This window comes from Oncorhynchus mykiss, chromosome 2 (genome assembly GCF_057628025.1).
Source record: "Oncorhynchus mykiss isolate SJ-2025 chromosome 2, ASM5762802v1, whole genome shotgun sequence".
Lineage (NCBI taxonomy): Eukaryota > Metazoa > Chordata > Actinopteri > Salmoniformes > Salmonidae > Oncorhynchus > Oncorhynchus mykiss.
The window spans coordinates 15,229,356-15,256,233 of NC_143023.1; the positions used below are offsets into that span (position 1 = coordinate 15,229,356).

The 26,878-nt window shown below is 44.4% G+C and overlaps 1 protein-coding gene across 3 annotated transcripts in view; it reads right to left on the bottom strand.

Moving 5' to 3' along the window:
* Positions 1–8,406: 8,406 nt before the first annotated feature.
* cgna (cingulin a) overlaps positions 8,407–26,878 on the bottom strand; it is a 30,412-nt gene continuing 11,940 nt past the window's right edge. For 2 of the 3 annotated variants that reach the window (XM_036939379.2, XM_036939394.2), the window contains exons 5-20: positions 19,055–19,150; positions 18,404–18,525; positions 18,053–18,164; positions 17,740–17,952; positions 14,572–14,720; positions 13,553–13,673; positions 13,257–13,469; positions 12,920–13,141; positions 12,580–12,828; positions 12,246–12,416; positions 11,488–11,739; positions 11,080–11,163; positions 10,878–10,996; positions 10,480–10,588; positions 10,243–10,406; positions 8,408–8,910 (exon numbers count right to left, since the gene is read on the bottom strand). In XM_036939379.2, coding sequence (XP_036795274.2) covers positions 8,772–8,910; positions 10,243–10,406; positions 10,480–10,588; positions 10,878–10,996; positions 11,080–11,163; positions 11,488–11,739; positions 12,246–12,416; positions 12,580–12,828; positions 12,920–13,141; positions 13,257–13,469; positions 13,553–13,673; positions 14,572–14,720; positions 17,740–17,952; positions 18,053–18,164; positions 18,404–18,525; positions 19,055–19,150 — 2,535 coding nt within the window. In that variant the 3' untranslated portion in view covers positions 8,408–8,771. Of the gene's footprint in view, positions 8,911–10,242; positions 10,407–10,479; positions 10,589–10,877; positions 10,997–11,079; positions 11,164–11,487; positions 11,740–12,245; positions 12,417–12,579; positions 12,829–12,919; positions 13,142–13,256; positions 13,470–13,552; positions 13,674–14,571; positions 14,721–17,739; positions 17,953–18,052; positions 18,165–18,403; positions 18,526–19,054; positions 19,151–26,878 lie in introns of all 3 variants that reach the window. The other variant, XM_036939385.2, reaches the window with a different exon arrangement.

Consider the following 26,878-nt stretch of genomic DNA (forward strand, 5'->3'; position numbering starts at 1 on the left):
CTTATCTCTGGATATTCAATAGCAAAGTAATTATAACCATTTTTTTATGTTTTATTGTCACATACACCGGATAGGTTCAGTGAAATGTGTTGTTTTACAGGGTTCGCCATAGTAGTACAGCACCCTTGGAGCAAATAAGGGTTAAGTGCCTTGCTCAAGGGCACATTGGCAACTTTTTCACCTTGTCGGCTTGAGTATTCTAACCCACAACCTTTCGGTTACTGGCCCAATGCTCTAACCTCTAGGTTATCTGCCACCCTACAAATCAATATGTTGTTGTGTCGTGGGATGATAGGCTATCTATGATTAAACAAGAAAACAATACCCCTCCATACTGACCCTATTTAGTCTTTCCCACAACTCCAATGTAACACTGATTACTAAAACCAACTGCACGGCAGTCTTTCCCACAACTCCAATGTAACACTGATCACTAAAACCAACTGCACGGCAGTCTTTCCCACAACTCCAATGTAACACTGATTACTAAAACCAACTGCACGGCAGTCTTTCCCACAACTCCAATGTAACACTGATCACTAAAACCAACTGCACGGCAGTCTTTCCCACAACTCCAATGTTGAAACCAACTGCACGGCAGTCTTTCCCACAACTCCAATGTAACACTGATCACTAAAACCAACTGCACGGCAGTCTTTCCCACAACTCCAATGTAACACTGATTACTAAAACCAACTGCACGGCAGTCTTTCCCACAACTCCAATGTAACACTGATCACTAAAACCAACTGCACGGCAGTCTTTCCCACAACTCCAATGTAACACTGATCACTAAAACCAACTGCACGGCAGTCTTTCCCACAACTCCAATGTAACACTGATCACTAAAACCAACTGCACGGCAGTCTTTCCCACAACTCCAATGTAACACTGATCACTAAAACCAATTGCACGGCAGTCTTTCCCACAACTCCAATTTTGAAACCAACTGCACGGCAGTCTTTCCCACAACTCCAATGTAACACTGATCATTGAAACCAACTGCACGGCAGTCTTTCCCACAACTCCAATTTTGAAACCAACTGCACGGCAGTCTTTCCCACAACTCCAATGTAACACTGATCATTAAAACCAACTGCACGGCAGTCTTTCCCACAACTCCAGTGTAACACTGATCATTAAAACCAACTGCACGGCAGTCTTTCCCACAACTTCAGCGTAACACTGATCATTAAAACCAACTGCACGGCAGTCTTTCCCACAACTCCAATGTAACACTGATCATTAAAACCAACTGCACGGCAGTCTTTCCCACAACTCCAATGTAACACTGATCATTAAAACCAACTGCACGGCAGTCTTTCCCACAACTCCAATTTTGAAACCAACTGCACGGCAGTCTTTCCCACAACTCCAATGTAACACTGATCATTAAAACCAACTGCACGGCAGTCTTTCCCACAACTCCAGTGTAACACTGATCATTAAAACCAACTGCACGGCAGTCTTTCCCACAACTTCAGTGTAACACTGATCATTAAAACCAACTGCACGGCAGTCTTTCCCACAACTCCAGTGTAACACTGATCATTAAAACCAACTGCACGGCAGTCTTAGCCACAACTCCAGTGTAACAGGCTCTTTAAAACAAAGTTTGGCCAGCACAACACAGATACGTTTGTATCACAGTAGTAGCATAGTCCTGTTCAGTCCTGATCATTCTCACACAATCCAATCAGTCCTTTCTCAGGAGCTGTTGCTTTAGTAGTTGTTGGGAGTGATACACAGAACAGAAGACATCCCTCAAACCAACTAACAGTAAATCCCTGTTTTCATTGCAAAGCTAGCTGAACAGAAAACAGTGGGAGTCGGGTATCTGCCCAGAAAACCACAAAAACTAAGTGTGGCAAGATTATTACAATGCTAATTCCAACTGAATACTATGAAAGGTAAAGAGAGTTGGGCGTCTGCAGTAATGCTGCCTCTATCTGTGCTCTATTTGCTTTTCCCGCCTGTATGGCCTTATCTGCCAATCAGAGAACTGTGATGTTCATGGAGTAAATGGAATGGTATCAAACACATGAAAACCCTGTGTTTTATACCATTCCATGCCGGCCATTATTATGAGTCATCCTCCCCTCAGCAGCCTCCGCTGATGAACATCCTCAGGGTCTATGTATGTAACGTGTGTATGTGTATGGGCCAGTGAGCATCAGTGCTTTAGCAGAGGTGAGTGAGCGGTTCATTGTTAAAGGTTCATTTACCCGTTTCACCTCTATAAAACACGTGGATGCCACACACACGCACAAATCACATTTTATTTGTCACATGCGCCGAATTCAACAGGTGTAGACCTTACCGTGAAATGCTTATTTACAAGCCCTTAACCAACAGTGCAGTTAAGAAAAATAAAGTTAAGAAAATATTGACAACATAAGCTAAAATAAATAGTCCGGGTGACCATATGATTCATTGTTCAGCAGTCATATGTCTTGGGGGTAGAAGCTGTAAAAGAGCCCTTTGGGCCACACACCTGATGGAAGGCCTAAATAACACACAGCTGAGAGTACAGGTTTTAGGGAGACAGACCCACAGTCCCTCCCTCCCTCCCCAGACTATCTAACAGGATCAAAGCACCTCTCTGCCACAAGGGATACAAGTTCAGACATTGATAGAGAAACACACAGGACTGTACCGTGGGTTCTATAAATACATCAACAGGACTGGATCTACACGCTCTACTTCCCCACATGAAAGGCTGTTTGTAACACACAATAAGGGTGGGGGCTGTTTGTAACACACAACAATGAGGGTGGGGGCTGTTTGTAACACACAACAATAAGGGTGGGGTGTGTGTGGTGGGAGGTATCAAAATAGAGAGGCAGTGAGGGGACTTGATATAGGTGGGGGGGGGGGGGGGGGTAGAGGTATCAAAATAGAGAGGCAGTGAGGGGACTTGATATAGGTGGGGGGGGGGGGGGGGTAGAGGTATCTAAATAGAGAGGCAGTGAGGGGACTTGATATAGGGGGGGGGGGGGGGGGGGTAGAGGTATCCAACCATGCCATCATTCTATTAAATATGACAGAATTGACATAGCAAACACAGGTGAATGACAAAGATAACCATAGAGAGAGGAGGAATCACTGTCAAATGTTAGTTTTTGTTACAGGATGTTGAAGACAAGGAGATTATAGACAGCCCACTAACAGAGACAGGGTAATGACCCATTGCAACAGAAGAGCCATAACAACAATGAAGTGCTTTACGAGAGTAGTAAGGTGGGGTACCTAGCTAAACATAGACGGTGACGTTTTGTTTGCGAAGGCTAGACTTCCAGAGAAGGATTAACAAAAAGTGTGTGGCCAGAAAGGAATTACTGTAATTAATCAACCGCCCAATAAGTACACTTTGGTTAGACACATCACTGACGAATGCTTTCTGTTTGAGCGGGCTGCTCTTCCACAGAAAGAGTTTTGGAATGATTTCAAGATGAGGAAGAAAAACAGAACAGTTCTAAGTAAGGAAGATTAAAGGAGGTACTGTACATATATGGTTTATAACATCAAATTGATCAGAAATACAGTGTAGACAATGTTAATGTTGTAAATAACTATTGTAGCTGGAAATGGCAGATTTTTTGTGGAATATCTACATAGGCGTACAGAGGCCCATGTTGTGTTAGCTAATGCAAGTTTATCATTTTAAAAAGGCTAATTGATCATTAGAAAACCCTTTTGCAATTATGTTAGCACAGCTGAAAACTGTTGTTCGGATTAAAGAAGCAATAAAACTGGCCTTCTTTAGATGAGTTGAGTATCTGGAGCGTCAGCATTTGTGGGTTCGATTACAGGCTCAAAATGGCCAGAAACAAAAACTTTCTGAAAATCTTCAGTCTATTCTTGTTCTGAGAAATTAAGGCAATTCCATGTGAGAAATTGTCAAGAAACTGAAGATCTAATACAACGCTGTGTACTACTCCCTTCACAGAACAGCGCAAACTGGCTCTAACCAGAATAGAAAGAGGAGTGGGAGGCCCCGGTGCACAACTGAGCAAGAGGACAAGTACATTAGTGTGTCTAGTTTGAGAAACAGACGCCTCAAGTCCTCAAAGTGTTATGGACAGACAAATCTAACTTTGAGGTGTTCGGATCACAAAGAAGAACATTTGTGAGACGCAGAAAAACTGAAAACATGCTGGAGGAGTGTGTGACGCTATCTGTCAAGCATGGTGGAGGCAATGTGATGGTCAGGGGGTGCTTTGGTGGTGGTAAAGTGGGAGATTTGTACAGGGTAAAAGAGATCTTGAGGAAGAAAGGCTACCACTCCATTTTGCAACGCCCTGTGGATGGCGCTTAATTGGAGCCAATTTCCTCCTACAACAGGACAATGACCCAAACTACGCAATAACTATTTAGGGAGGCAGCAGTCAGCAGGTATTCTGTCTATAATGGAATGGCTAGCACAGTCACCAGATCTCAACCCTATTGAGCTGTTGTGGGAGCAGCTTGACCGTATGTTACGTAAGAAGTGCCCATCAAGCCAATCCAATTTGTGGGACGTGCTTCAGGAAGCATGGGGTGAAATCTCTTCAGATTCCTTCAACAAATTGACAACTAGAATGCCAAAGGTCTGCAAGGCTGTGATTGATTGTTTGACGAAAGCAAAGTTTGAAGGACACAATTATATAAAAAAAAAAATAATGTATAACCTTGTCAACGTCTTGACTATATTTCCTATTAATCTTCCAACTAATTTCATGTATGTTTTCATAGAAAACAAGGACATTTTTAAGTGACCCCAAACTTTTGAATGGTAGAATACAGTGGGGCAAAAAAGTATTTAGTCAGCCACCAATTGTGCAAGTTCTCCCACTTAAAAAGATGAGAGGCCTGTAATTTTCATCATAGGTACACTTCAACTATGACAGACAAAATTAGAAAAAAAATCCAGAAAATCACATTGTAGGATTTTTTATGAATTTATTTGCAAATTATGGTGGAAAATAAGTATTTGGTCACCTACAAACAAGCAAGATTTCTGGCTCCCACAGACCTGTAACTTCTTTGAGGCTCCTCTGTCCTCCATGCGTTACCTGTATTAATGACACCTGTCCACAACCTCAAACAGTCACACTCCAAACTCCACTAAGGCCAAGACCAAAGAGCTGTCAAAGGACACCAGAAACAAAATTGTAGACCTGCACCAGGCTGGGAAGACTGAATCTGCAATAGGTAAGCAGCTTGGTTTGAAGAAATCAACTGTGGGAGCAATTATTAGGAAATGGAAGACATACAAGGCCACTGATAATCTCCCTCGATCTGGGGCTCCACGCAAGATCTCACACCGTGGGGTCAAAATGATCACAAGAACGGTGAGCAAAAATCCCAGAACCACACCTAGTGAATGACCTGCAGAGAGCTGGGACCAAAGTAACAAAGCCTACCATCAGTAACACACTACGCCGCCAGGGACTCAAATCCTGCAGTGCCAGACGTGTCCCCCTGCTTAAGCCAGTACATGTCCAGGCCCGTCTGAAGTTTGCTAGGGAGCATTTGGATGATCCAGAAGAAGATTGGGAGAATGTCATATGGTCAGATGAAACCAAAATATAACTTTTTGGTAAAAACTCAACTCGTCGTGTTTGGAGGACAAAGAATGCTGAGTTGCATCCAAAGAACACCATGCCTACTGTGAAGCATGGGGGTGGAAACATCATGCTTTGGGGCTGTTTTTCTGCAAAGGGACCAGGACGACTGATCCGTGTAAAGGAAAGAATGAATGGGGCCATGTATCGTGAGATTTTGAGTGAAAACCTCCTTCCACCAGCAAGGGCATTGAAGATGAAATGTGGCTGGGTCTTTCAGCATGACAATGATCCCAAACACACTGCCCGGGCAACGAAGGAGTGGCTTCGTAAGAAGCATTTCAAGGTCCTGGAGTGGCCTAGCCAGTCTCCAGATCTCAACCCCATAGAAAATCTTTGGAGGGAGTTGAAAGTCTGTGTTGCCCAGCAACAGCCTCAAAACATCACTGCTCTAGAGGAGATCTGCATGGAGGAATGGGCCAAAATACCAGAAACAGTGTGTGAAAACCTTGTGAAGACTTACAGAAAAGTTTTGACCTCTGTCATTGCCAACAAAGGGTATATAACAAAGTATTGAGATAAATAAGTATTTGGTCAATAACAAACATTTTCCACCATAATTTGCAAATAAATTCATTAAAAATCCTACAATGTGATTTTCTGGAGTTTTTTCTCTCACTTTGTCTGTCATGGTTGAAGTGTACCTATGATGAAAATTACAGGCCTTTCATCTTTTAAGTGGGAGAACTTGCACAATTGGTGGCAGACAATATTTTTTTGCCCCACTGTATGTGGTTTATGAAGAATAACTACACCCATTTGCATTCCAGCTGAAGAGGACTCTCCTTCCAAAGAAAACAACAGAGAAACAGAGTCCATTCCATTGAAGGCTGACAGTGGTGGGTTATTGGGTGTCGTTTCAACTTGTGCCAGAAAGATAATGAAACACATATTGGACTTCGATTGCTACGCAATATTTAATTCAATAGAAAACAGATTGGTATTGTGAAGTACAAATTCAGTGTAAAATGACTAATCATGTACCACCTTCTGTACTCAGTTACAACAAAGCCATACAGTATGGTAGTCTAGTGCTTCATATATACTAAACAGTAAGTACTGTATGTGTAGGGTATAAGAAACACTAGAGCACCATATTCTATACAAAATATTTCAAGCCAACTGAACAGTTGGAAGACATATGAACATTGCAACAATTTCACTTACAGTGGTAACTACTGTATCACTGAATGAAAATACAAGCTCTCAGATCTTCCTCAAAACCAATTAAATAGAAACAAATCAATTAGAAAAATCTATCCAGAGTACACCGGAACAAGTACAACTGAAAATCATGCATTACAAAATCATTTAAACAACTTTTAAGGCATAGTGATTAAAATCTTCACAAGCTTCTCTGAGTATTAATTGTAAGGACTGCATAGAAGTTGTGCACGGATGCTACAAATACAATGTGTAAAGTGTGTGTGTATGAAGAAATGGTGAGAGAGGATTGGTATCAGAGCAAACTCCATACATGCATCTGTAGTGGCAGGCAGTCAAGTAGTAGAACATACAGCAGAATAGGAATCAAACTGTCAGATATGGTTTCTAAAACAATGATAACTATGACATCACATTCAGCAGAATATTGTTGATTTCATGAATTAGAAAAACTATCTACATTTGTTCATCATTCTCATATATCTGGCAGCATTTGGTCCAACCGTGTTTTAAAAAGTACACTTGCATATCAGATCTCCATTAAGGACTGGATGGAATAGTGTTTGCTGTGCATCAGGTCCGTGTGACAGGGCAGTAGGATCAGATGAAACACTGTTCACCCTGTGAAAGCAGACATTAACCAGCTACAGTGTTAAATCGTCACAGTACATGTTGGCGTGGTTACTTCTATCACTATTCAGTCAGTGTAATCATGTGACCAAACTCATTTTCACTAAGAGTAATATTGAAAATAACCATAATAATGACCCTATTAAACAGTCCCACAGAGTAATTCTGTGTATTAAAGAGCACCATACTAATTACAGTATCATAGCATACCATAGAGTACCACAGAGTAATGATGAAATTGAAGAGTGCAACAGCGTACTGCCGTTTAGTCCTGTAAGTCAGTCCGTCCTGTAAGTGATTGTAAGTGCTTTAGACAGTGAGTCATCCTGCCTGTTCTTCTCAGAATGTGTTAGTGTTCTGTTACTGTATTCATGTTTATTGTCTTGTATTCCTCCTGGAATCCTCCTCTTCAGTACCACTAGGAGTCTACTGTCCAGCGTAGTGAGTCATCCTCCTCATCCTCTCCTTCTCCCTGAACCTGTGATCCCTCTCTCCCTCCTTTATACAGTGTTTTTATAGCAGGTCTATAGACCTGTCCCAGTGTATTGTACCTGTGTGTATAGTAGATGTCTATCTGTAGTGCTTAGAATAACCCCCTCCCTCCAACCCTGTAGTGCTTAAAATACTCCCTTTAATCCACCTCCCTCCTTCCTTTCTCTATAGTGCTCAGAATAGCCCTTGTTCTCCTCCTCCTCCCACCACTACACTACCCCCCCCCCCTCCCTCCCTCCCTCTAGCAGGAGCTGGTGTGAAGGTTGCCACTACCCCCCCCCCCCCCCCCCCCCCCCCTCCATCTAGCAGGAGCTGGTGTGAAGTTTGCCACTACCCCCCCCCCCCCCCTCCCTCCCTCTAGCAGGAGCTGGTGTGAAGGTTGCCACTACCCCCCCCCCCCCCCTCCATCTAGCAGGAGCTGGTGTGAAGTTTGCCACTACCCCCCCCCCCCCCCCCCCCCCCCCTCCCTCTAGCAGGAGCTGGTGTGAAGGTTGCCACTACCCCCCCCCCCCCCTCCATCTAGCAGGAGCTGGTGTGAAGGTTGCCACTACCCCCCCCCCCTCCATCTAGCAGGAGCTGGTGTGAAGGTTGCCACTACCCCTCCCCCTCCCTCTAGCAGGAGCTGGTGTGAAGGTTGCCACTACCTCTCCCCCTCCCTCTAACAGGAGCTGGTGTGAAGGTTGCCACTACCTCTCCCCCTCCCTCTAACAGGAGCTGGTGTGAAGGTTGCCACTACCCCTCCCCCTCCCTCTAGCAGGAGCTGGTGTGAAGGTTGCCACTACCCCTCCCCCTCCCTCTAGCAGGAGCTGGTGTGAAGGTTGCCACTACCCCTCCCCCTCCCAGGAGCTGGTGTGAAGGTTGCCACTACCCCCCCTCCCTCTAGCAGGAGCTGGTGTGAAGGTTGCTCCCAGTGAGGATGGACGTGATGCTGGAGGGGTTGTACAGGCCTTCATCATCTTCGTCAGAGCTCAGAGCCGACGAGTCCAGGGCCTGACGCTGCGCCTGCTGCACCTTCCTCCTGAAACACACCACCATCAGCTTCAGAAATGTTATCTTCATCATCTATTGTTCACTATAACAGAGGCCGTAGGTGGGTCTCAGCAAATGTGTGGGAGTAGACAGTTGACTTCTACAGTAGACAGTGTAGTTCCTTGTAGTATCTGTCAGGGAGAGAGCCCTCTGCTGGTCAGATATGGGAACTGACTGGTGTGACATACAGTACATACAGGGATGACTGCTCTGTCTGCTAGATCTGTATCTGCCTCCCCCTTCACAGCTGACCTGCACATACGTACGTGTGTGTGTGTGTGTGTGTGTGTGTGTGTGTGTGTGTTCACACAGCACTGTTGAGTGGGGTTCAATGAGACACCTTTACACAGCTGGGTGAGTGTGACTGTTGAAGTGTGTGTGTGTGTGTTTGAATCCGACTGCTTTATTCTGTAATGACGTGTGTCTGATAGCAGCATCTCTGTTGAGGGATCAGAGAGGAGCTCAGTGATCCATAGAATGATACACAACACACACACACACCGCACGCTAGTTTGGCTGTGGGGAGTGAACAGGCTGCCAGTAAATGTCAGCTCACTGAACTCATTACCAATGACAAGAGGAACAGAAAGAGGTCTGGAGGGAGTGGAGGAGAACAGAAAGAGGTCTGGAGGGAGTGGAGGAGAACAGAAAGAGGTCTGGAGGGAGTGGAGGAGAACAGAAAGAGGTCTGGAGGGAGTGGAGGACATCAGAAAGAGGTCTGGAGGGAGTGGAGGACATCAGAAAGAGGTCTGGAGGGAGTGGAGGAGAACAGAAAGAGGTCTGGAGGGAGTGGAGGAGAACAGAAAGAGGTCTGGAGGGAGTGGAGGAGAACAGAAAGAGGTCTGGAGGGAGTGGAGGAGAACAGAATGAGGTCTGGAGGGAGTGGAGGAGAACAGAAAGAGGTCTGGAGGTAGTGGAGGAGAACAGAAAGAGGTCTGGAGGGAGTGGAGGACATCAGAAAGAGGTCTGGAGGGAGTGGAGGAGAACAGAAAGAGGTCTGGAGGGAGTGGAGGAGAACAGAAAGAGGTCTGGAGGGAGTGGAGGAGAACAGAAAGAGGTCTGGAGGGAGTGGAGGAGAACAGAAAGAGGTCTGGAGGGAGTGGAGGAGAACAGAAAGAGGTCTGGAGGGAGTGGAGGAGAACAGAAAGAGGTCTGGAGGTAGTGGAGGAGAACAGAAAGAGGTCTGGAGGGAGTGGAGGAGGACAGAGAGAATTGGGCTGGTTCAGAAGAAGAGCCACATCTAGGAGAAAGGAGATACTTAGTAATCTAACATGTCAAACAGGTAGAGTGTCAGACTTGGAAACAACACACACAGACTTACTTGAGCTCAGTCTCCAGCGCGATGACTCTGCCCTGTAAGGCCTCCTTTAGTTCCATCTGTTCCTCCATCTCTCTCTGGGCCTTCCTCCTCAATCCCTCCATCCTCTCTACCTCAGTCTCCCCCTCATCCACCTGTCTCTTCAGAGCCTTCACACGCAGAGACAGCTACAACACAGAGGAATCAGTCAGGGTGTGTGTGTGTGTGTGTGTGTGTGTGTGTGTGCGCGCGTGTGTGTACCTGGTCTCTCTGTTCTGTGTGTTGGTGTCTCTCTTCCTCCAGGGTAAAGTTGAGCTCCTTCAGTTTCTTCTCCAGGCGACGTTGAGACGACAACATGGAGTTCTTCTCCCTAACACACACACACACACACACACACACACACACACGTTTAGCACAAACATGAACAAGGTGATTCTGGATACAGATGTGTGACCAGTTCATAATATCATAAGCTTTACTTGTCATCAATAATGTGAATGTCAATTTAAGGTACACTTCTCTAACTAATAGTGAACTACCATACCAAACACAAAATCAGCTTTTGTTACAAAATATCATATTCTAGACTATGTGGTGCATTGTGGCGTCTGTAGTTCCTGGGGTGTGGTGCATTGTGGGACGTGTAGTGTGCGGTGTACCTATCCTCACTGTGGAGGCGTTCCTCCAACTCGTGAACTTTACTCTCCAGCTGAGCCACTCCTACAGAGGAGCGAGACTGACCCTCCATATCAGATACTCTGGTCTTCAACTCCTTCAACTGGAGAGAGAAAGAGATTTAAGCATAATCAATCATCACTCAGACCTTAAGATAATTTCAGTGGAGACACAGACTTAACGTACATGTCTTTCTAGGGCATTCTTGTCCAGCTCCAGGTCCTGTCTGGAGGATCTCTCCTGCATCAGCTCTGAACGCAGCTGCTCCATCTGCACACAGACAGAGAGACAGAGGAGAGCCAGACAGAAGAGTACCAGACAGAGGAGCGCCAGACAGAGGAGCGCCAGACAGAGGAGCGCCAGACAGAGGAGCCGCCAGACAGAGGAGCGCCAGACAGAGGAGCGCCAGACAGAGGAGCGCCAGACAGAAGAGTGCCAGACAGAGGAGCCGCCAGACAGAGGAACAACAGACAGGGTGAGGGGAGAGTTAACAAATACATTATTTTCCTAGCTTGGTCCTGGTTCTTTCAACTGTTAACCAACAGACTGGTGAAAGCTGCTAGGCACACATTTATAGTGTGTGTGTGTGTGTACCTGGTCTCTGGTCCTGGTGACTCTGTCAGTGAGTAGCTCCACAGATCCCTTCTCCTCCTCCAGCTCCAGCTCCAGTCGTTTCATCTTGTCCTCCGTGCTGCGGAGCTCCCTGCTCTTGTCTGTGAGGCTGCTCCTGCTGTTCTCCAGTTCAGCCTCTAGGTGGTGCAGGCGGTTGGTGAGCAGCTCCTTGTCCAGCTGAACATTGTCTCTCTCCTCAACCACAGAGAGCAGCTCCTTCTTCTGACGGGACGCCTGGCGCACGACACACACACACACACACACACACACACACTCTGGATCAGCATTAAAGACGAATCACCTTCAGCCCTCAAACTCATCTCTGGACCTCAAAGCCAGTTCCACTGTGTTTTTTCATTGTTTCCATCTAATGAGGGACCGATTTAGACCTCGGACACCAGGTGGGTACAATTCATTATCAGGTAGAAGAGAAAAGCAGCAGGCTCCGGCAGGGTGAGAGTTGACTACCCCTGACCAATACCATCACCTCCTGAAGAACCTTTCCTCCTTCGTCTCCTCCCTCCTCCTCTCTCAACCCGTCCCTTCCTCCCTCCATCCATCTCTCTCACCTCCTGAAGACCCTTTCCTCCTCCGTCTCCTCCCTCTTTTCCTCCTCCTCCTCTCTCACCCCTCCCTCCATCCATCCATCTCTCTCTCACCTCCTGAAGACCCTTTCCTCCTCCGTCTCCTCCCTCCTTCCCTCCTCCTCCTCTCTCACCCCGTCCCTTCCTCTCTCTCACCTCCTCTTCCAGTCTCTTGAGGGAGGTCTGGCTCCTCTCCAGTTCTACCAGTGTGTCATTGCCCTGCCTCTGGGCCTCCTGTGTCTCCCTGCGAGATCTCTCTCTCTGTTCCTCCAGCTGGGCCCTGAGAACCTGCACCTCCTCACCAGACGACTGGGACAGAGACTCAAACTACATGGACAGAGAAAGAGGCAGAGTGAGAGTAGGGAGATCGCGAGGAGTAAGAGGACAGAGAGAGAGAGAGACTTTTATTTGCACAGTGTACATTTGTAAATACAGCACTTCAATGCAGTACACAGAGCATCAGAAAAACCCATGTAGACACACTCCTCACCTCCTTATTGAGTTTGTCCAGGGACCGCTCCTGCTGTCTCCTCTGTTCCTCCAGCTGTGTGTTGGTCTGTGTGAGCTGGTCCCTCTCCTTCTCCCTGTCCTCCAGATGCAGGCTGAGCTGCCGGTGGTCCTGGCCCAGCCGAGAGGTTTCTCTCCTGGCCTCGTCAAGATCCTGCCTCAGCCCCCTCAACTCCGCCTGGAGGGACAGCTCTGCCTCCGAACTCTCTGATGCACTGGAAGCCAGCTGAGACTGGGGACACACACACAAATACATACTGTGAAACAACACATCCACTAACAAAGAGCTGTGAGAAAGAGGTAGTGTAATGTGTATGTCTCACCTCCAGGCGTGAGAGTTTCTCTCGGAGGCGTGTGTTAGCTGCCTCCTGCTCCTGCTGTGAGTCTCTGAGAGCGTTTAGTTCTGTCTGGGTTCTGGCCAGCCGCTCTGTGTTTGACTGCAGCTCCTGCTCAGTGCTGGAGAGTTTCTCTCCCAGTCGGTCTCTCTCCCCACGAGCATCAGTCAACTCTGACTGCAGGCCAGACACGACCGACGGGTCAGGGAGCTATGGAGAGAAACAATAGAGGTGAGTGGTTGAGAGAAGGATGGAGATTATGAATATAAGGGAGGAAAAGTGGCCATCTTTCCCAGTCACATAGCTGGTACTACACAACACACACCTGTTTGGTTCTCTCCTGGGCCTTGGCCAGATCCTCTTTGGCTCGATTTGATTGGCCCCTCAGCCTGTCCATCTCATACTTGAGCTCCGCCTCCTGCTCCTGGTTGGCCTTCTTCAGGGAGATTACCTCCATAACCTTTTTATCGAGCTCCGCCCTTTTCTTCTCTGCCTCTGATTGGGCCTGCTGCAGATCGGCACGCAAACTCTGCAGCTCCTGAAATTACAGTGGAGAACAGTGTCAGTGTGTACCTGGTTGAGTGTGTGTGTTTGTCAGAATCAGTGTGTGTGTGTGTGTACCTGGTTGAGTGTGTGTGTATGACTGGGGTCTGGTATCTGCTGTTTCATGGTGTTGACCCTCTCCTGTACTTCATTCAGTTCTTCCTCAAGCTCCTCTTTCTCCAGACGAGCCTGCAGCATCCTGCAACACAAACACACACATTTTAACCAATACAAGATCCATTTCAAAATCTAGAAATCAAGTCACAGATGAGCACTGATCAGACATCATTTAGTTTGATCACAGAAGCTACAGTTCAATCTCCAATGCTGATATCAGTCCCTCAAAGTTGATCAAACATTTAGTTGTTAAAATGAGGTCATTCTATGGTATCACAATTTCAGTCAGTCAGTCAGTCAAATAGAGAAACACAGAAGCTGGTTTAACTGGAATGTCAGCTACACGGCCATAAACCCCGGCTATTAACCGCAGTTATTAAAACCCTCTAGAGTCTAAGCCGGGGGATTCTAAAATATGGAATTGTTTTAAGATGGTAATACCAGATACTAACATGCATGCAGCCCATGCAAAAAAAACATCTCTCTAGCTTAAAACGAGACATTTTGATGGGATTTTTTAATATGTTAATTACATTTCCACAGGGGCGCGGAAATTGGGTTAGCAACGGCTACTAGCAACAGCTACTAGCAACAGCTATAACCTATATACAGCATAGACAGCACATATATAGGCTCCCTCACAGTGGCTCAGGGATGATGGATGGGTCTATAGCCAATAAGACACAATGAGGAGGAGACATTAACGGTACAGAATGAGAGAACTGAGAGGACAGAGGATAGAAATGGGACATGTGGATGGTTACATACATGGATGGTTGAAAAACAGGAAGAGATGTGCAAGACTTTGTAAGTGAAGTGTGTGTGTGTACGTGTACCAGTCAAACTTCCTTTGTTACTGTTATTTATTACTTATCTATTTTACTTAACTCCTATTTTTCTCAAAACTGCATTGTTGATTAAGGGCTTATAAGTAAGCATTTCACAGTAAGGTTGTATTCTCTGTAGGTGCGTGTACTCACTCCTGTTTGGTGGTCCGTAGTTCATCTCTAGTATTGTGGAACTGCGTCATCCAGTGGCCACTCTCGTCCCTGCAGTCTTCCAGCTGCTGCTGTAGAGTACGCACCGACGCATTCACACGCAACCGCTCTGACTCGATACCCGCCTGAGACTGGGGACAGAGAAGGAGGGGGAGAGAGAGAGTGGATATGGGAGAGAGAAGAGAGAGTGGATATGAGAGAGAGAAGAGAGAGGGGGAGAGAGAGGGAGAGAGAGGGAGGGTGGATATGAGAGAGAGAAGAGAGAGGGGGAGAGAGAGGGAGAGAGAGGGAGGGTGGATATGAGAAAGTGTAGGGAGAGAGAGGGAGGGTGGATATGAGAGAGTGTAGGGAGAGAGAGGAAGGGTGGATATGAGAGAGTGTAGGGAGAGAGGGAGGGTAGATATGAGTGTGGGGGGAGAGAGAGGTAGGGGGGAGAGAAGAGAGAGAGGGTGGATATGAGAGAATGTAGGGAGAGAGGTAGGGGGAGAGAAGAGAGAGAGGGTGGATATGAGAGAGTGTAGAGAGAGAGGTAGGGGGGAGAGGAGAGAGAGAGGGTGGATATGAGAGAGTGTAGAGAGAGAGGGTGGATATGAGAGAGTGTAGGGAGAGGTAGGGGGAGAGAAGAGAGAGAGGGTGGATATGAGAGTGTAGGGAGAGAGGTAGGGGGGAGAGAAGAGAGAGAGGGTGGATATGAGAGAGTGTAGAGAGAGAGGTAGGGGGGAGAGAAGAGAGAGAGGGTGGATATGAGAGAGTGTAGAGAGAGAGGTAGGGGGAGAGAAGAGAGAGAGTGGATATGAGAGAGTGTAGGGAGAGAGGTAGGGGGGAGAGAAGAGAGAGAGGGTGGATATGAGAGAGTGTAGGGAGAGAGGTAGGGGGGAGAGAAGAGAGAGAGGGTGGATATGAGAGAGTGTAGGGAGAGAGGTAGGGGGGAGAGGAGAGAGAGAGGGTGGATATGAGAGAGTGTAGAGAGAGAGGTAGGGGGGAGAGAAGAGAGAGAGGGTGGATATGAGAGAGTGTAGAGAGAGAGGTAGGGGGGAGAGAAGAGAGAGAGGGTGGATATGAGAGAGTGTAGGGAGAGAGGTAGGGGGGAGAGGAGAGAGAGAGGGTGGATATGAGAGAGTGTAGAGAGAGAGGTAGGGGGGAGAGGAGAGAGAGAGTGGATATGAGAGAGTGTAGGGAGAGAGGTAGGGGGAGAGAAGAGAGAGAGGGTGGATATGAGAGAGTGTAGGGAGAGAGGTAGGGGGGAGAGAAGAGAGAGAGGGTGGATATGAGAGAGTGTAGAGAGAGAGGTAGGGGGGAGAGGAGAGAGAGAGGGTGGATATGAGAGAGTGTAGGGAGAGGTAGGGGGAGAGAAGAGAGAGAGGGTGGATATGAGAGAGTGTAGGGAGAGAGGTAGGGGGGAGAGAAGAGAGAGAGGGTGGATATGAGAGAGTGTAGAGAGAGAGGTAGGGGGGAGAGGAGAGAGAGAGGGTGGATATGAGAGAGTGTAGGGAGAGAGGTAGGGGGGAGAGAAGAGAGAGAGGGTGGATATGAGAGAGTGTAGAGAGAGAGGTAGGGGGGAGAGGAGAGAGAGAGGGTGGATATGAGAGAGTGTATGGAGAGAGGTAGGGGGGAGAGAAGAGAGAGAGGGTGGATATGAGAGAGTGTAGAGAGAGAGGTAGGGGGAGAGAAGAGAGAGAGGGTGGATATGAGAGAGTGTAGGGAGAGGTAGGGGGAGAGAAGAGAGAGAGGGTGGATATGAGAGAGTGTAGGGAGAGGTAGGGGGAGAGAAGAGAGAGAGGGTGGATATGAGAGAGTGTAGAGAGAGAGGTAGGGGGGAGAGGAGAGAGAGAGGGTGGATATGAGAGAGTGTAGAGAGAGAGGTAGGGGGGAGAGAAGAGAGAGAGGGTGGATATGAGAGAGTGTAGAGAGAGAGGTAGGGGGGAGAGGAGAGAGAGAGGGTGGATATGAGAGAGTGTAGAGAGAGAGGTAGGGGGAGAGGAGAGAGAGAGGGTGGATATGAGAGAGTGTAGGGAGAGGTAGGGGGGAGAGAAGAGAGAGAGAGGGTGGATATGAGAGAGAGAGAGTGGCGAGAGGGAGGATGATATGAGAGAGAGAGTGGAGAGAGAGAGGTAGGGGGAGAGAAGAGAGAGGGAGGATGGATATGAGAGAGAGAGTGGCGAGAGGGAGGATGATATGAGAGAGAGTGTGGGGAGAGAGGTAGGGGGGAGAGAAGAGAGAGAGGGTGGATATGAGAGAGTAGGGAGAGAGGTAGGGGAGAGAAGAGAGAGGGAGGATGATATGAGAGAGAGAGTGGAGAGAGAGAGGTAGGGGGAGAGAAGAGAGAGGGAGGATGGATATGAGAGAGAGAGTGGCGAGAGGGAGGATGATATGAGAGCGAGTGTGGGGAGAGAGAGGTAGGGGAGAGAAGAGAGAGGGAGGATGATATGAGAGAGAGTGTGGGGAGAGAGAGGTAGGGGAGAGAAGAGAGAGGGAGGATGGATATGAGAGAGAGAGTGGCGAGAGGGAGGATGATATGAGAGCGAGTGTGGGGAGAGAGAGGTAGGGGAGAGAAGAGAGAGGGAGGATGATATGAGAGAGAGTGTGGGGAGAGAGAGGTAGGGGAGAGAAGAGAGAGGGAGGATGATATGAGAGCGAGTGTGGGGAGAGAGAGGTAGGGGAGAGAAGAGAGAGGGAGGATGGATATGAGAGAGAGAGTGGCGAGAGGGAGGATGATATGAGAGCGAGTGTGGGGAGAGAGAGGTAGGGGAGAGAAGAGAGAGGGAGGATGATATGAGAGAGAGTGTGGGGAGAGAGAGGTAGGGGAGAGAAGAGAGAGGGAGGATGATATGAGAGAGAGGTAGGGGGAGAGAAGAGAGAGGGAGGATGGATATGAGAGAGAGTGGCGAGAGAGAAAGACGTGTCATTAAGAATGTGAGATCAGCTGATGTACTGCTTGTGGCTTTGTCTGTGCAGTCAAACGTAACGGTGTAATCTGCTATAATGCCCCGGTGTGAAGCAAGTCCAGTGGGTCTCAATCACTTCACGCTCTGCTGCTCCCTCAGTGCACGCGTGTGGGTGGGAAAGAGCTCTCAAGTAAGAATTTGACTACCGTTTTCCACCGGTTGTATCCTGTGACCATGGTGAATAAACGCTGAAACGTGTGTGTACCTGTGAGACCTGCTCCACGGTACTCCTCAGTTTCTCCATGTCAGTGCTGTACTGTTCTCGAAGTGTCTCCATGTCTTTGTCGTGCGTGGCCACCTCGTCCTTCAGAGCCCCCTTCAGGGCCGTCAGCTCCCTCTCTCTCTGTCTCAGAGAATCCTCCAGCTTCTGCTTCAACATGGACACCTCCAACAGAGACGCTTGACACGCCACCAGGTCCTGTAGACACACAATACACACATAACACATAACACAGGACAGTTACAAAGAGTGCACAACAAAGATCTTGTGTCTCAAGACCACCCAAATGTTGTGTTACCGTCTTGTTGCCGTTCTCTGTCCTCAGCTCCTCCTGTAGCTCGCCCAGTCGGTCCTCCATCTCTCTGACTCTGGACTCAGCACTCTCTCTCTCCATACGCAACTGACTCAGCCTGACAGAGACCGTGATTTATTCATTTAACCTTTATTTCTACAGGTCATTCTCATTGAGATAAAATCTATTTTACAAGAGAGATCTGATGCTCTTTATCTCAACACTAACAAAGAACCTTTCAATAAGCCATCATTATAACCAGTTCTGATCCAGCAGCCTGGAGTCACTTTCAACCTGCCTGGTTCCTCTCAAGGTTTCCTTCTACCCAGGTCATTTGTCCTGCTCACTGTTACTCACTCAGAGTGTGTCTGGTGTAGTTCAGTCTTCTTCCTGTCCACAGTCTCCTGGAGCTGCATGTTCTCATCCAGACATAAATCCAGCTCTGCCTTTAACACAGGGTCAGAGCTGCCCACAGAGCCCTATGCACACACACAGTCCTGTACTGTAGGCTACATGACCACCACAACATCAGACAACGACAGACAGTGGGGAGGTGACAGAGTGGTAAACATGCTGTGAGTTTATGTCTCTGTGTTCTTCAGAATAGGACAGGCTTGCGTGTTTCCTCAGTAGAATTCACATACATGATTAAGTGATTATAGGGTGTTAGAGTTAAATACTAGTCCAACTCCCTTAAGCCAACACATAATGACTCATTATCAGATAGAATACTGTGTGTGTCCACCTCTAACCCAACAGGTTTAAACTGGTTTACAATCATCTGTGGTCCATTTACATGGCTTTTAGGGCATTCAGATTAGACTGCCACTAAAAACATCAGCTCCTCTCAGAAAACGCACACACGGTGGGCTCAGCTGGTGTGTGTACTGTTGAAACAGCTCACCGTGAGAGTCTCCTAGGTGCCAAACAAACACCATCGCTCCACTCTTTCCATCACGTCCCAAATGATCACTCCTTCCTCTTTTTCTCCTACTCTCCTCCACTCACCCTCCTCTCCTCCTGTAGAGAGGTCTGTAGCTCCATCATCTTCCTCTCCAGATCCCTCTTTTCTCTCCTCCACTCCTCACCAGAACTCTCACTGGGCTGAGAGGGGGAGAGTGACTTTAGTGGACTTTAGAATGACAGCTGGCACCACCAATAACAAACTGAAATAGCGATGTATATTAGAGTACTGCAGAGATGTTTATTAGAGTACAGCAGAGATGTTTATTAGAGTACAGCAGAGATGTTTATTAGAGTACAGCAGAGATGTTTATTAGAGTACAGCAGAGATGTTTATTAGAGTACAGCAGAGATGTTTATTAGAGTACAGCAGAGATGTTTATTAGAGTACTGCAGAGATGTTTATTAGAGTACAGCAGAGATGTTTATTAGAGTACAGCAGAGATGTATATTAGAGTACAGCAGATATGTTTATTAGAGTACAGCAGAGATGTTTATTAGAGTACAGCAGAGATGTTTATTAGAGTACAGCAGAGATGTTTATTAGAGTACAGCAGAGATGTTTATTAGAGTACAGCAGAGATGTTTATTAGAGTACTGCAGAGATGTATATTAGAGTACAGCAGAGATGTTTATTAGAGTACAGCAGAGATGTTTATTAGAGTACAGCAGAGATGTTTATTAGAGTACTGCAGAGATGTTTATTAGAGTACAGCAGAGATGTTTATTAGAGTACAGCAGAGATGTTTATTAGAGTACAGCAGAGATGTTTATTAGAGTACAGCAGATATGTTTATTAGAGTACAGCAGAGATGTATATGAGAGTACAGTAGAGATGTTTATTAGAGTACAGCAGAGATGTATATTAGAGTACAGCAGAGATGTTTATTAGAGTACAGCAGAGATGTATATTAGAGTACAGCAGAGATGTATATTAGAGTACAGCAGAGATGTTTATTAGAGTCCAGCAGAGATGTTTATTAGAGTACTGCAGATATGTTTATTAGAGTACAGCAGAGATGTTTATTAGAGTACAGTAGAGATGTTTATTAGAGTACAGCAGATATGTTTATTAGAGTACAGCAGAGATGTTTATTAGAGTACAGCAGATATGTTTATTAGAGTACAGCAGAGATGTTTATTAGAGTACAGCAGAGATGTTTATTAGAGTACTGCAGAGATGTATATTAGAGTACAGCAGAGATGTTTATTAGAGTACAGCAGAGATGTTTATTAGAGTACTGCAGAGATGTTTATTAGAGTACAGCAGAGATGTTTATTAGAGTACAGCAGAGATGTTTATTAGAGTACAGCAGATATGTTTATTAGAGTACTGCAGATATGTTTATTAGAGTACAGCAGAGATGTATATTAGAGTACAGCAGCAATGTTTATTAGAGTACTGCAGAGATGTTTATTAGAGTACAGCAGAGATGTTTATTAGAGTACAGCAGAGATGTTTATTAGAGTACAGCAGATATGTTTATTAGAGTACAGCAGATATGTTTATTAGAGTACAGCAGAGATGTTTATTAGAGTACAGCAGAGATGTTTATTAGAGTACAGCAGATATGTTTATTAGAGTACTGCAGAGATGTTTATTAGAGTACAGCAGAGATGTTTATTAGAGTACAGCAGATATGTTTATTAGAGTACAGCAGAGATGTTTATTAGAGTACAGCAGAGATGTTTATTAGAGTACAGCAGAGATGTTTATTAGAGTACAGCAGATATGTTTATTAGAGTACTGCAGAGATGTTTATTAGAGTACAGCAGAGATGTTTATTAGAGTACAGCAGATATGTTTATTAGAGTACTGCAGATATGTTTATTAGAGTACTGCAGAGATGTTTATTAGAGTACAGCAGAGATGTTTATTAGAGTACAGCAGAGATGTTTATTAGAGTACAGCAGATATGTTTATTAGAGTACAGCAGAGATGTTTATTAGAGTACAGCAGATATGTTTATTAGAGTACTGCAGAGATGTTTATTAGAGTACAGCAGAGATGTTTATTAGAGTACAGCAGATATGTTTATTAGAGTACAGCAGATATGTTTATTAGAGTACAGCAGAGATGTTTATTAGAGTACAGCAGAGATGTTTATTAGAGTACAGCAGAGATGTTTATTAGAGTACAGCAGATATGTTTATTAGAGTACAGCAGATATGTTTATTAGAGTACAGCAGAGATGTTTATTAGAGTACAGCAGAGATGTTTATTAGAGTACAGCAGAGATGTTTATTAGAGTACAGCAGATATGTTTATTAGAGTACAGCAGAGATGTTTATTAGAGTACAGCAGAGATGTTTATTAGAGTACAGCAGAGATGTTTATTAGAGTACAGCAGATATGTTTATTAGAGTACAGCAGAGATGTTTATTAGAGTACAGCAGAGATGTTTATTAGAGTACAGCAGATATGTTTATTAGAGTACTGCAGAGATGTTTATTAGAGTACAGCAGAGATGTTTATTAGAGTACAGCAGAGATGTTTATTAGAGTACAGCAGAGATGTTTATTAGAGTACAGCAGAGATGTTTATTAGAGTACAGCAGAGATGTTTATTAGAGTACAGCAGAGATGTTTATTAGAGTACAGCAGAGATGTTTATTAGAGTACAGCAGAGATGTTTATTAGAGTACAGCAGAGATGTTTATTAGAGTACAGCAGAGATGTTTATTAGAGTACTGCAGATATGTTTATTAGAGTACAGCAGAGATGTTTATTAGAGTACAGCAGATATGTATATTAGAGTACAGCAGAGATGTTTATTAGAGTACAGCAGAGATGTATATTAGAGTACAGCAGAGATGTTTATTAGAGTACAGCAGAGATGTTTATTAGAGTACAGCAGAGATGTTTATTAGAGTACAGCAGAGATGTTTATTAGAGTACAGCAGAGATGTATATTAGAGTACAGCAGAGATGTTTATTAGAGTACAGCAGAGATGTTTATTAGAGTACAGCAGATATGTTTATTAGAGTACTGCAGAGATGTTTATTAGAGTACAGCAGAGATGTTTATTAGAGTACAGCAGAGATGTTTATTAGAGTACAGCAGAGATGTTTATTAGAGTACAGCAGAGATGTTTATTAGAGTACAGCAGAGATGTTTATTAGAGTACAGCAGAGATGTTTATTAGAGTACAGTAGAGATGTTTATTAGAGTACAGCAGAGATGTTTATTAGAGTACAGCAGAGATGTTTATTAGAGTACAGCAGAGATGTTTATTAGAGTACAGCAGAGATGTTTATTAGAGTACAGCAGAGATGTTTATTAGAGTACAGCAGAGATGTATATTAGAGTACAGCAGAGATGTTTATTAGAGTACAGCAGAGATGTTTATTAGAGTACTGCAGATATTTTTATTAGAGTACTGCAGAGATGTATATTAGAGTACAGCAGAAATGTATAGAGATGTACATTAGAGTACTGCAGAGATGTATAGAGATGTACATTAGACTACTACGGAGGTGTATAGAGATGTACATTAGACTACTACGGAGGTGTATAGAGATGTACTTTAGACTACTACGGAGGTGTATAGAGATGTACATTAGACTACTACGGAGGTGTATAGAGATGTACTTTAGACTACTACGGAGGTGTATAGAGATGTACATTAGACTACTACGGAGGTGTATAGAGATGTACATTAGACTACTACGGAGGTGTATAGAGATGTACTTTAGACTACTACGGAGGTGTATAGAGATGTACTTTAGACTACTACGGAGGTGTATGGAGATGTACTTTAGACTACTACGGAGGTGTATAGAGATGTACATTAGACTACTACGGAGGGGTATAGAGATGTACATTAGACTACTACGGAGGTGTAAAGATGTACATTAGACTACTACGGAGGTGTATAGAGATGTACATTAGACTACTACGGAGGTGTATAGAGATGTACATTAGACTACTACGGAGGTGTATAGAGATGTACATTAGACTACGGAGGTGTATAGAGATGTACTTTAGACTACTACGGAGGTGTATAGAGATGTACTTTAGACTACTACGGAGGTGTATAGAGATGTACATTAGACTACTACGGAGGTGTATAGAGATGTACATTAGACTACTACGGAGGTGTATAGAGATGTACATTAGACTACTACGGAGGTGTATAGAGATGTACTTTAGACTACTACGGAGGTGTATAGAGATGTACTTTAGACTACTACGGAGGTGTATAGAGATGTACATTAGACTACTACGGAGGTGTATAGAGATGTACATTAGACTACTACGGAGGTGTATAGAGATGTACATTAGACTACGGAGGTGTATAGAGATGTACATTAGACTACTACGGAGGTGTATAGAGATGTACTTTAGACTACTACGGAGGTGTATAGAGATGTACATTAGACTACTACGGAGGTGTATAGAGATGTACATTAGACTACTACGGAGGTGTATAGAGATGTACTTTAGACTACTACGGAGGTGTATAGAGATGTACATTAGACTACGGAGGTGTATAGAGATGTACATTAGACTACTACGGAGGTGTATAGAGATGTACTTTAGACTACTACGGAGGTGTATAGAGATGTACATTAGACTACTACGGAGGTGTATAGAGATGTACTTTAGACTACTACGGAGGTGTATAGAGATGTACATTAGACTACGGAGGTGTATAGAGATGTACATTAGACTACGGAGGTGTATAGAGATGTACATTAGACTACTACGGAGGTGTATAGAGATGTACATTAGACTACTACGGAGGTGTATAGAGATGTACATTAGACTACTACGGAGGTGTATAGAGATGTACTTTAGACTACTACGGAGGTGTATAGAGATGTACATTAGACTACGGAGGTGTATAGAGATGTACATTAGACTACTACGGAGGTGTATAGAGATGTACATTAGACTACGGAGGTGTATAGAGATGTACATTAGACTACTACGGAGGTGTATAGAGATGTACTTTAGACTACTACGGAGGTGTATAGAGATGTACATTAGACTACGGAGGTGTATAGAGATGTACTTTAGACTACTACGGAGGTGTATAGAGATGTACATTAGACTACTACGGAGGTGTATAGAGATGTACATTAGACTACTACGGAGGTGTATAGAGATGTACTTTAGACTACTACGGAGGTGTATAGAGATGTACATTAGACTACGGAGGTGTATAGAGATGTACAGTACCAGTCAAATGTTTGGACATACCTACTCATTCAAGGGTTTTTCTTTATTGTATGTATTTTCTTTTATGTATAAAATAGTAAAAATAAAGAACAACCTTGGAATGAGTAGGTGTGTCCAACATTTTGACTGGTACTGTATATTAGAGTACTACTGAGGTGTATAGAGATGTGTATTAAAGTACTACTGAGGTGTATGGAGATGTGTATTAGAGTACTACTGAGGTGTATGGAGATGTGTATTAGAGTACTACTGAGGTGTATAGAGATGTGTATTAGAGTACTACTGAGGTGTATAGAGATGTACAGAGAGCTCCAAAAGTATTGGGACAGTAACATTGTTTTATTTTTTGCTCTGTACTTTGGATTTGAAATGATACAATGACTCCGAGGTTAAAGTGCAGACTGTCAGCTTTGATTCGAGGGTGTTTTCATCCATATCAGGTGAACCGTTTCGAAATTACAGCACTCTTTGTAGATAGCCCATTTTAGAGGACCAGAAGTATTGGGACAAATTCACTTGTGTATTAAAAAGTAGTAAAACGTTTAGTATTTGGTCCCATATTCCTAGAAAACAATGATTACATCAAGCTTGTTGGACGCATTTGCTGTTTGCTTTGGTAGCGTTTGATCATTATTTGCCCAATAGAAATGAATGGTAAATAATGTGTCATTTTGGAGTTAGTTTTATTGGTAATAAGAATAGAATATACGTTTCTAAACACTTCTACATTAATGATGTGTATACTGCCATGATTATGGATAATCCTGAATAATGATGAGTGAGAACGGAAGAGGCATAAATATCTTACTCAGCAAAAAATGCTAACCTCCCTTGTTATTGTAATGGTAAGAGATTAGCATGTCTTGGGGGTACGATATAAAATTCTAACCTACCTTGTTATTGTAATGGTAAGAGGTTAGCATGTCTTGGGGGTATGATATAAAATTCTAACCTACCTTGTTATTGTAATGGTAAGAGATTAGCATGTCTTGGGGGTATGATATACAATTCTAACCTACCTTGTTATTGTAATGGTAAGAGATTAGCATGTCTTGGGGGTATGATATAAAATTCTAACCTACCTTGTTATTGTAATGGTAAGAGGTTAGCATGTCTTGGGGGTATGATATAAAATTCTAACCTACCTTGTTATTGTAATGGTAAGAGGTTAGCATGTCTTGGGGGTATGATATAAAATTCTAACCTACCTTGTTATTGTAATGGTAAGAGGTTAGCATGTCTTGGGGGTATGATATAAAATGTTAACCTCCCTTGTTATTGTAATGGTAAGAGATTAGCAGGGGGGGTATGATATGTGCGTCTAACTTTCTCAATCATCATTATGGGGCGGCATGTAGCCTAGTGGTTAGTGTTGGACTTGTAACCGAAAGGTTGCAAGAACAAATCCCTGAGCTGACAAAGTACAAATCTGTCGTTCTGCCCCTGAACAAGGCAGTTAACCCACTGTTCCTAGGCCGTCATTGAAAATAAGAATTTGTTCTTAAATTTACTTTCCTAGTTAAATAAAGGTGAAATAAAAAATTATGAAATATTCATTCAGGACTATGCATCCACATGAACATATTCTATTCCTATCTGAACATCCAAAACAACCGAAAAGTGTGACACTGTCCCAATACTTTTGGAGCTCACTATAAGAGTACCTTGAGGTGTATAGAGATGTATACTAAGAGTACTACTAAGGTGTATAGTGAATTCGGAAAGTATTCAGACCCCTCGACATTTTCCACATTTTGTTACGTTACAGCTTTATTCTGACATGAATTCAATTGTTGTTTTCCATCAATCTACACACAATATCCCATAATGACAAAGCAAAAACAGGTTTAGACATTTTTACAAATGTATTAAAAATAAAAACTGAAATATCACATTGACATAAGTATTCAGACCCTCTACGCAGTACTTTGTTGAAGCACCTTTGGCAGCGATTACAGCCTCTTCTTCTTGGGTACGTCCCCGAAAGAGGCTTTGTGCCTTTTGGTTGCCTGTCATGGTAATCTGTTCTGTTAACGGACTTGCCTAGTTAAATAAAAGTTTAAATAATAAAATAAAAGCTTGTCACACCTGTATTTAGGGTTTCTCACATTCTTCTCTGCAGATCCTCTCAAGCTCTGTCAGGTTGGATGGGGAGTGTCGCTGCACAACTATTTTAAGGTCTCTCCAGAGACCAGGCTCTGGCTGGGCCACTCAAGGACATTCAGAGACTTGTCCCAAAGCCACTCTGTGTTGTCTTGGCTGTGTGCTTAGGGTCGTTGTCCTATTGGAAGGTGAACTTTTGCCCCAGTCTGAGGTAGAGGTCGACCGATTAATTAGGGCCGATTTCAAGTTCATAATCAGAAATCGGTATTTTTGGGCGGCAATTTTTTTTTTTATACCTTTATTTAACTAGGCAAGTCAGTACAGAACACATTCTTATTTTCAATGACGGCCTAGGAACAGTGGGATAACTGCCTCGTTCAGGGGCAGAACAGATTTTCACCTTGTCAGCTCGGGGGTCCTAATCTTGCAACCTTACAGTTAACTAGTCCAACGCAACAGCACTTTTGTGTGTTTTGCCAGCAGCTCTTCGTTGTGCGTCAAGCATTGCGCTGTTTATGACTTCAAGCCTATCAACTCCCGAGATGAGGCTGGTGTAACTGAAGTGAAATGGCTAGCTAGTT